General features: G+C 19.6%; 1 protein-coding gene across 1 annotated transcript; it reads right to left on the bottom strand.

The window, feature by feature from the left end:
- Nucleotides 1-8232: 8232 nt before the first annotated feature.
- Nucleotides 8233-10988, bottom strand: LOC108001260 (uncharacterized). Its single transcript, XM_062084202.1, has 5 exons — nt 10295-10988; nt 9824-10224; nt 9662-9761; nt 9497-9598; nt 8233-8640 (listed from the first exon to the last, which is right to left on the bottom strand). Exons 1-5 carry the CDS (start codon nt 10586-10588, stop codon nt 8446-8448), a joined length of 1092 nt encoding a protein of 363 aa, XP_061940186.1. The 5' UTR covers nt 10589-10988; the 3' UTR covers nt 8233-8445.
- Nucleotides 10989-11810: the final 822 nt, after the last annotated feature.

Here is an 11810-nt window from a genome sequence, read left to right as displayed (position 1 = left end):
TTATTTTGTTTTTTTAAATATATATGAATAAATTATAGAATATAATAATGAAAACGATTAAAAAAATATTTATAAATATTTTTAATTTGTAAAAAATGGAAATAAAGAATAACATTTAATGAATAAAAATTTTTATCTAAAAAATTGTTTTGAATTTAAATTGAATCAGATGATTTCTTATTTTTATAACTTCTTATTATGATTTACGATTTTATAATGAAATTTCCAATGATATAAACATTTTTATGATTTTGTTTTTTTTCTTTTTTCATTGTGCTCAAAATGTATCTATAACAGATTATATAGGAGATTATATAAAATATTTATAAAAATATGAAATATATTTGAAGAGTAGATTTTAAATATCATGAAAAAAGTTCATATACATATGAACTTTTACCCAATAAGGCTTAATTAATTAACGAGTTTTAAATTCGAAGATTTGGAATTAAAAAGGTTGAATATGTTTTTATACATACAATTTTTTTTTAATTATTTTTTTATATGCAAGAAAATCCGAAATATCAACTTGAATCAATTGAATCAATTTAAATTTCAGATTATTAATCCAATCAAATCACTATCAAATCTTTATCTTTATCTTTATTTCATATTTTACTCAATATTTCTTATTTTTATATAGAAAAAAATAATAATCAATCTAGATATCATTTATTAATAATATGAATCAATATTACATATTAATATCACATCTATATAAATTATTTTTTTTATGTTTGCTTGAATGAATATTACAAATTCACTAATTTTTTTTTTAATTCTTATTTCTGACGCTACATAAACATTACAAATCGAGCCCAGAACAAAGCAACACTATCTTAGTAACGGGAAAGATTTAAACTTTCGTATTCTTATATTTAATACACACAAATATAACATTTGAATATTATTATCTCATTTTTTTCTTTCTATCTCCAGTATTCAATTGTTAGCAATACTATTTCAATAACATATTATCGCATCACAGAATTCAGAATTTGATGAAATAATATATATTTGAATATTTGTTTAAAATAAAATTTTAATTAAATAATTTTCATATAAAATTAAAGTATATAATAATAAATAATAATCGAGATATGATTTATTTAAAAAAATAATGTGAATAGTGAATAAAAAAAATATCTAATATAATATGCAAACATGTAGTAACGTGAAAAAAAAATTTCTATATTTATTTTATTTTATATGATTTTTTTAATGGATATAAAATTTATAATGGCATTAATACAATATGATTAAAATATAGATATTGAATTTCAATTACTATTTTTTTTTTTGTTTAGTCTCATATCGGAATAAAAAACGTTGAATTCAAATGAAGTAGAGACAAAAGTTTTTCAACTGATTCTTCAATTGATCTGAATTTCAAATTGATTCAAATATTATTAGACTTTCTTGTATATATGAGAATAAGCAATTTATGTATAGAAAAATACATTTAATTTTTCTAATCTGAAATCTTATGGGAGTTTTGATTTATTTCTTAATTTAGATTTTGATAAATAGGTAGATTGAATGTTATATAATAATTCAGCTATAGATTTAAATAATGTACTATATATGGAATATTAATATTTTGGAATTTATTAAAACTTATTCAAAATAAGTTTTATTAACAAAAAAGATTTTTGTTAAATAAAAAATTATATAATATGTTACATTAAATTACATTAAGTTACATTATATTACATTATACTGAAATTCATTTAAAATAATCAATTATATATAAAAAAATATCAGTATTTATTTTTATTGAGGACTCCGCTATGCAAGCGACATTGCAATATAGTGCTGCCGTTCATCCAATTAAGAGTTATCGCTCTTTTATTCTATTTAATATGAACTTAAAACTCATTAATTAAGTCTTATCGGATATGTATATGAACTTTTTTTCATTATTTTAATTTAGAATCCACCTTCCAAAAATGTCCCACATTTTTACGAATATCCTATATATTTCTTTTCAAAATTTTTTTAAATAATTTTGCCAATATGATCAAAAATGTTTATTGCAAATTTCAGTTGCTTTTTTCAATAACTGACTGATAAAAAATAAGATATTTTATTACAATAGAATCGTACAATAAATTTTGTACATTGTTAATGTCAATCATATAAATTTATAAATAATTTGATAACGTTCAATGATTATTTGATATGTATATTTCTATATTTTATTTTATAATAAATAATACCTGATATTGTTTCTAACATTATTTTTAATTATTTATTTAATATTTTATAATATATAATTATTCTTAAATGATATAAGATATCTATATAAGATTTCTTTATTAGCTGTTTTTTTAGAAAAATCATGATTAGCAAAAAAAGATATTGATTCTTTCTATAATATTTCCAAAATTTGATTTGGAACATTTTTTGAAAGTTATTTTCAAATAATCAAATTTTTGCGTGCAAAAAAACAAATAAAATTTAAAAAAACAAATATACTTATTAGATTTATATCTATTCTAATTTCACTAATTTCTTAAAGTCGCTTGATATTAGTCCATAAACATAATATTTGTTTGTAGATAAAATGTTCATGATAGCATTATGCTTTTATTTCATCATCAACTAATTGTTAACATCATTTTATGTTGAATTGGAAAATGTTTTTTCTATAATGTTACTTTTGTGAGTTTTAAAAAATTAATTGCATTATGTGTATTATTAATATTTAATTGGAAAAAAATAAACATTAGAAAACATAATTATAAGAAAATTATAGGAAAAAATAAAAATTGAAAGATATATTTGTCATCAAGTTCATTTTCAAACATTTGCATTTATAAAATGTATAATAAATTCTTAAAATTGTCTACATTAATTTATTTCTTTTTTTGAAAATGTGTTATAGAATGAATATTTTTTTATTTGCAATTTTTGCAATTTTTTATTTAATATTTCTAACAATTAAAATTGATATTTCGAAAATAAATTTCTTCAATAAATTTTAATAGAGTTTATACTACAAATGTAATAATTTTTCATTTTGAATTAATTCATTTGTAATCATATTAGTTTTGTATCGCACATTAATGATATAATTTCTATAAACATAAACATAATATGTATATATAACAGATAACATAAATCAAGATTCATAATATTTTAAGTATAGCAAACATTTTGTCAAGATAAAAATTAAAATCTCTCTGCTGATATATTGATTTTTAATATCATACCAAAATTTATATATATATAATATTAAATTTTTCACAAATTCTAAAGAAACAAATCAATTATAAAAATCACATCCGGAAAGAAATAATAATTTCATAAGAATTTCCACACTAGCATGACAAAAGATCAACTCAAAAAAAATATATATATATATATAAATTCCAAAAGTAATGAGTTCGAAATACACACATATATATAATATAAAACAAATATGTATAATATGAAACAAAAAAATGGCTTAGTCGATATACCAACATTAAACAAATTCACAATGTTGAAAATACTAAATAATATTATAATAATAATGTAAAATCTGAAACTCCTATATTTATAAAAATATCGTTAATATTTCTTGAGAATATATATATATATATATATATATATATATATATATATATATATATATATATATATATATATATATATATGTACGCATTATGTGATACAAACTAATCAATAGTTTAAATAATGTTTATCGTTAATTTAAATAACATTATGAACAATAATGAACCATGAACAATAATCAACAACGAACGTAAATAGTAATCCCTTTATCACTTATAGAAATAATCAAATAATATTTTAAAGAGTATCAACAAAAATAATAAATGTGAACAACAACCTCAACATCATATATAGATCATAAAAAAATTCTTTAGCAAATTGAAGTAAATTCTAATAAAACAAAATGATAGTAATAATAACAAAAATGACAGCAAATTCATGAGTAAAACTATATGAATCATTCTATGGCATGCAAACTATATATAACCATATATATCATAAATAGAATTAGATAGAAAATATGATATGTATATAATACAACATCCGATAGAATATATGATAATATCATTGTAATAATCAAATTTAATATAAAACACCATACTCCTAATTTATAACCATGATTATCTAAAATTATATATATATATTATATATATTATATATTATATTATATAGAACATAATCTCATTACTATATCAATAGTATATTACCCCCTAAATATACAATTTTTGAAAAAGATTTTAATATCTTCTTTAGAAGATTCTTTTGGATAATAAGCTTCTAGCAAGATTACGATTTCAACGCAAAAAATGATTTCTGGAGTTCAAGAATGACAAATTCAAAACGTAGAGCATTTTTATAAAGTTTTCAAAATAGAAAAGTTTATAAAAAAAAAAGCTAGAATACATAAGTACCGATAAACTGACTTACTGAAATAGGAAATCTATTCGATTTCTGCATTACCAAAAATCTCTCACTTCGTTACATACAAGCACATTTTAGTACTAATCTCATTCGATTCTCGTACGCATCAGTTGTTGCGGTCTTAAATAAGTCTATTATTCATTATTCCATTAGAGATTAAAAATTAGAAAGAAAATGATATATGGAAGCAATATATGTTATATATTTTATTATAGAAGCAGCTGAATCTGCAATTCCTACAATAGTTCAATATATCAGTCAGTATAGTATCAATTAATCAAAATTCATTATATACATCACTTAAGTACATCACTGAAAAGAGAAAACTAAAAACATGGAAAAATATTAGATATTTTAACAATAAAAAACTATTAAATAGAAAATTAATCTCATTACTAAACAAAAACAAAAATATTAAAATATATAAATGAATTCTTTAGCGAGTATTTAAACAATATGACATTAACTAAAAACACTAATTATTCTCTTTGGAAGATAACAAAAGGATCACAAAATCACAAATAAAGACTTCACCCATTTCGAGATCAATAGCGATTGAACTAAGAGTTCTCAAAAAAAAGTAAATGCATTCAGCACGTTTTTATTAAAGTATTTTTTAACCCTTTAATTCTTAAGCAATAGAATCTGAAATTCAAGAGTATTTGCAATCTCCAGTTTTCTCCATCTGTCAAATGATATTTTTATCAAAAGAGATTAAACTAAAAAAACATAATTAAAAATGATAACTAAAAAAAAAAAAAATAAACTTTGAAAAATCATAATCTAATTATAGATAACATAGCTAAAGAGCTTTTTAAGAAAAGTCTCATATTAACTTCAATATTCAATCCTTTTATATTATATATATGCGAATATTTCTCTAATCAGTGGAAAATTTTACATATAGTAATAATTAAGTTTGATAATTAATAAATATTAAGTTTACTAAGACTATATAAGATCTATATAAATATTACTTTATTAATCTTTTATCAAGTGTTATTTAAAAAATTGTTAGTAAAACACATAGAAGCTATTCTAATTGAATGAAATATAATGCTTAATTCGGATTTAGAAAACGACATTCGACTTTTCAACAAGTTCAATTAGTCGATTATATAAAAAAAAAATACAAATGATATTGTCTTTTTAGACATTAAACAGATATTTAATATAGTGTAACATACTGGTATTTTATATAAACTAAAAAAATTTTCAAATTATAGAGATGCAATTATACTTAATTAAAAAATTTAAAGTTCGATATCAAGATATAACTATCTCAACTTATTCAATTAATTCTGGAATTCCTCAAAGTATGTTTGGATCCATTCTGTATTTAATCTATACTGCAGATATTTTAATTTTTTCAAAAGCCACATTTATCAATACAGTAATTCTTGCCTCAATGATGATCCTTCCGAAGCCTTTAAAAATTTATATCATCTGAATAATATAATTAGTTGTTTTAATAGAAACTGGAATATACAAGTAAATGAAAATAAATCGATCATTCACATCATTTTTATCTTGCGCAAAAACACATATTCTCTGAAATTAAATAATATAATAATTTCACAAAATGAATTAAATATCTTGACATGATTCTAGACAGAAAAATATATTCAAAATATATTCAAACAAAATGTGCACAACTTAAAATAAAAGTAGAAAAGCTGTACTGAAGAAAAGTAAGAAAACATTCTAAATTAAAATTAGAAAACAAACTATGATATACAAGATTATTCTGAAATCTATTTGGATCTATAGAATACAATTATGAAATACAACAATACATAATTCGAACATTGAAATCATACAAAGATTTCAATCAAAAACTTTTCGTAACATATGTAATATCCCATTGTATATCTCTAACGACATAATACAATAACCTTGCAATATTTATCATTAAACAAGAACTATGAAACTATAGCAAATATTATATATTGTAATTATTAGAGCATAAAAATCCACTGTAGCATAGTTATAGAATTAACTCATATCGATATTACCGATTACAGATTAAAAAGATATATTTCTTTAAATTTAGTCAACAAATACTAATTAATTTTAATATTATTATTTATCTACGAACTTATATAAATATAATATACAATAATCTAATATAAATATAATTATACAATAATCTAATATAACAGAATAATTTCAGTAAATTTCACATACAATGTCAACAAATTTATAATTTTGTGAGAGAAATTGATTATAACTTTATATATTTTAAATCATTAAAAAGAAAAAAAAAATAAATTCACTGAAATATAGCTCCAAGATTGTAATTTTAATTGAGTAAAATAATTTAATATTCAATCAGGATATTTTTTTTCGAAATATAGTAATAAAAATTGTTATAATTGTAACAATAAATATTTTTATCTACATATTGGTTTTTTTATTTGTATTTGTATTTGATCTTTCTAAAAATTTCGTAAGGATATTAACTGGAATGATTTATTCAGGAGCAGATTAATATTAAATTGAATTCATATCTACATAAAATATTTATAAGTTAAATTTTAATATTTTAATTTCAATATTTTTAATTTTTTGACAACGAATGATTAAAATAAAATTTTAATGAATTATAAGTATGATATTTAATAAGATAGCTATTTTATTTAATAATAATAATTGCTATATTATAGTAATTATATTATTATGAATTCCACAATTCACCACTTAATAACAACGATTATTATAGTACAATAATTATGTTAAAAATTATATAGTCCATAATTTAATTAATAATAATATTAATAACATCTGGATATGCAATTTTCAATATTTAATAAAAAAAATATTTTCATTATTATCTTGGAAATGAAAAATATTATGAATTTAAAATTTTATTTTCTCTCTTTATCAAGTCATATTTTTCTGCTGATGCTGTAAGAAACTCTAACATAATTCTATAAAATATCATATCTATTTTATATTAAGTTTGAAAATTTATTTTCAGGAATCTATTTTATATTAAGTTTGAAAATTTATTTTCAGGAATATTACATAATATATAAAAAAGAAACAAAAAAAAATTATCTGTTTCTGATACATATGTAATATATGTAATATATATATTGCATGATCATTTCATATTATATCATAAGAGGTTTCATAAATTTTTTTCCATATCTCATTCATAAATGTTATAATATCTTCAAAATTTTATTTATTTAGCTATTATATTAAATAAAAGATTCTAATATTTTATGTTATTATTATTAAATAAATATATTCATAAATGATCAAATATAATGATCAAAGATAATCAAGAAATAAATTAAAAATATCATTATTTTATGAATTGACATTACTTTCAAATTAATAAGAGTTAAATATCATAACGTACAAAATAAATCTAATTTCATTATTTATCTACAAAAAATGATCATCATTTTTTAAATATTTAAAAGTAATATATAATAGTATAAATATTTAAATATTTATTATAATATTTAAATATTAAAAGTTATACAATATCCATTCAATATATATTCATTCAATTCCACTTGTACATTATTTTTTTATTGAAACAATAACAATAACAACATCATTATCATCATCAATAACAATAATAAAAAATAAAATAAAATATATTTTTTGCATAATATTTATGATTATTTAATTTGTTAAATTAAATATTACTTTATAATTAAATATTAACAAATTTAAAGTATTTTAAAGTACTGTTATAGAAAAATATTTCATTATATATGCATATTTATTTTCAATACAATACAAGAATATTAATAAATTCCATGATAATTTTAACAATTATGGAATTTGCTTATGACTATCATAATTATCAATATATATTTCCTAATAATGACTATTATAATAAAAACTTCATTATACATTAACAATTATTTAGAATGTATTTATATTCATGTAACTTCCACCACAGCTCGTAAAGCTGTGAAAATAGAAAGAGCATTTGACACATACTGAAATATTAATAATATAATTAAGAATAGAATTAATAATTAGGAATATTTTATTCATTCATCAAAATGTACATTTGAATATTTCTGTATTTTGTCTTACCGAACAACAATAACGTAAAGTAAGCTCTGGTAACAGAATATTAATGGAAAAAGTTACTGGTTTTTGATATGCCATCATTGTCAGTAAAGTTTTTTGCATATCTAATGTTTGTTCATACCATATTGAATTGTATGCACTTCGTAAAACATTTATGCTCTAAGAATTATGAAAGATCAATTGTTATTCTGAAGAACTGAATTTTATAAATTATAGTTATAAATTTATATATATATAAAATATATATTGTTATAATTTAGAGTTTTAAAATTTAAGTTAAAATATCTTAAAATTATATTTTTATGAAAGAAAATTATATCATTAAAGAAAAACATTTTTATTTCTATTTCGTTAAATTAATTTTTCTATGTTTTATATATTAAACAATTGAACATAAAAATGAAAATAGATTTTTTCTAGAAATTAGACAAATCTATGAAATTAAAAAAATTTTGTTCACCGTTTAAATTATATTGTATTTAAAAACTAAATATTTTTTATAAGAATTTCATATATTACTATATGTTTTATCATCATTTCACTACATTTTAAATGAAAACTGATTTCAAAGTGTAATTTTATAAATTCACTTCATTATAATATTATTTAAATATATATGAATTCATAAAATTCATTAAAGAAATAAAACACACACACACACACACACACACACACACATATACATATAAGCTTAATATCCAACAACAATATAATTTTCTGATATATCTTGAAATTATTGATATATTTTTTTCTTTAATCAAAATTAAAATCAAGAATTATTAAATTTCAAATAATTGAATAATTAAAAAAAAAAAGCATTATCTTTATTTTTATATTTTTCATTGTTTGTTTTTCTAATAATAAATAAAAAAATAAAAATTCATAAAAAAAATTAATTTAACGATATAAATTTTATTTTTTAAAGTTTTTTTATTAAATTATTGTATGATTTTTTTTGATTAGTAGTTTTTTATGATTATTTAATTTTGTTATTTAAAATTTAAATGTGACTTACCATATCTTGCATGTGATCAGCTGGCCATGCATAAATATAAATTTGCATAAGAAGAGATATAGATATAGTTATGAATTTTATTTTCACAAATAATGGGCAATTCTGTTTATAAATCATAATATTAATTCATTATATTATAGGCATAGCAATATAAATTTCACTTACTATGATCATTATAATACCAGATAAAGTCAGAGTAAATGTACTTATTGCTATAGCATAAAATACCAAAAAACGAATACAGTGCACAACTTCCTCTGCATATCTAAAAATTATTTAAAATAAATAATAATAAAATGAATAATTTAAGTGATACAAAGAACTCACCTTCTTAAAAATAATAATTTTTTAAGACAAACGATTAGCATATCAATACTTGTAATTTTCTGTAATTCCTTTATCAAACATTCAAATCTTGCAGTTGCAAACCAAAGAAGAAGTGCTCCAAATAAGCTTAAGCATGTATGCGCAGCACATTGATAAGCGAAAAAAAATTGATGCGCATATATAATAACATTTATTGTGGTATAATTAATTTGAAATGGATATTCTGTTCCCCATGGAAAAGAAATTGGCAAAAATATAGGTCCTAACACAAAAACAGTTGCAGTTCCATATATTAATACAATAGTTCCTCCAAAGAAAATATTATATTTTTTGACATACATGCACAAAATATCATATAGTTGTTCTTCTTTAACACATATCATCATTTCTTCAACTACACGCTGTAAGTAAAATATATAATAAAATATATATTTTTAATCAAACGCTCAAAATAAGTGAAAGAAAACTTACTTGTAAAGCGTTATATTTTATGAAACATATGACAGTTTGTATAATATGTTTAAATGCACATATCAATAAGCAAATACATTGGAAAAGATTGATTAAATTGTGCACATTCAAATGAATCGTGTAAATTAAAGGTAAAAGTATCATAAAAGCACTAATAACAGCACTAATTTGTAGAATTTTTATGTACACAATTTGTTTTCTAGTACTATTAACAGGAAGTGGCCAACAAAAAGACAAAGCAACACTAAGCCAAATAATATAAATACTCTTTTCTGGAGTTATTTGTTTTAACATGCTTTCTAGAAACTGTTTGTCTTAAGAATTGAAAGAATTGAACGAGAGAGAATTTAACTGATTGTGCGATATGTACAAGGTATTATTTGAGTATAGAATATTTAATAAAGCATATTCAGTGTATCAACTAATAACATGTTGGTTAATAATTTATATTTTTCCTACTACTGGTTAACCAAACGGCAATAATTATCGATTGCATTATATATTACCATAACATATGGTATGAAACAGGTGCAAAGAGAAATCATTGTGTACAGAATTAAAATTTTCTTCAAAGTATAATAGCTTAAAAGAAATATTTTTTCATGAAAAACCAATGTTGTATATATGTTGTATATATGTATCAATAACTTATATGTGATATTTATAAAATCTACAATTAAAGAGAATACTTAATGTATCGATTTATTTATTTTATTTCGTAACAATACACATTTCTGATTAAGATTGTTGATAATTTTTGTGATAGTTTTCTATTGTCAAAATACAGATGTTATGATAGAAATCTTTAAATGGAAAGTTAAACTAATCTTCTATATATTTCTAATATTTTCATCTCAGGCAATAAGAAATATTGTTAATATAAATAAATAAATAAATAAAATAATCGGAACAATAAACAATAAACAATATAAATTATATGGATTTTTTTGAATTATAATCATTCGTGAAAGAAAACAGATACTTTATAAAGTTTTTTAATTAATTAAATTAAATTTTTTAAAAGTCAAAAAATTTTATTAAAATATCATAATTGAAGCAATATAATTTTTTTTCTACTCATTTTTTTAAATCCGTGTTATACTTTGATATCACATTTATTTAATGAATATATATACATTTTATTTAGTGAATAACAATTGTTCACAGTTCAATATTTAGAATTGGATTTTATCATATGCAGAATTCTAAAAGTTAAGTCCTTTCAACTGTCTTATTTCTATTAAATTATCAATAAGCTTTTCTATATATTCGAAAGATTTACTAATTTAAGTTTATATATATATTTTTTTAAATACTGATATATTTTAAAATCATATTTAGGTCTTTAGGAAGATTATTATTTTGATTATTATGATTATTATCATGTATAAAGGAGATATTATTAAATCCAAAATAGATATCATTCAATGATTCCGAAATAAAACTTCTAGGAGAGATAATATTATAATTAGCATTTTCACATAGTTCTATATATCGAGATAAGTGCGACTTTATA

This window comes from Apis cerana, linkage group LG14 (assembly GCF_029169275.1).
Source record: "Apis cerana isolate GH-2021 linkage group LG14, AcerK_1.0, whole genome shotgun sequence".
Taxonomy (NCBI): Eukaryota; Metazoa; Arthropoda; class Insecta; order Hymenoptera; family Apidae; genus Apis; species Apis cerana.
The sequence above is the reverse complement of the archived record's forward strand: the minus strand, read 5'-3'. Positions and strand labels throughout refer to the sequence as shown.

Bases quoted from the DNA above. Each gene is read 5' to 3' on its own strand.
- LOC108001260 (XM_062084202.1), bottom strand. From the start codon at position 10,588: ATGTTAAAACAAATAACTCCAGAAAAGAGTATTTATATTATTTGGCTT. The intron at 9,762-9,823 runs GTGAGTTCTTTG...AATAATTTTTAG, and splicing joins AAATTATTATTTTTAAGAAG to ATATGCAGAGGAAGTTGTGC. The intron at 9,599-9,661 runs GTAAGTGAAATT...ATTTATAAACAG, and splicing joins CTGGTATTATAATGATCATA to AATTGCCCATTATTTGTGAA.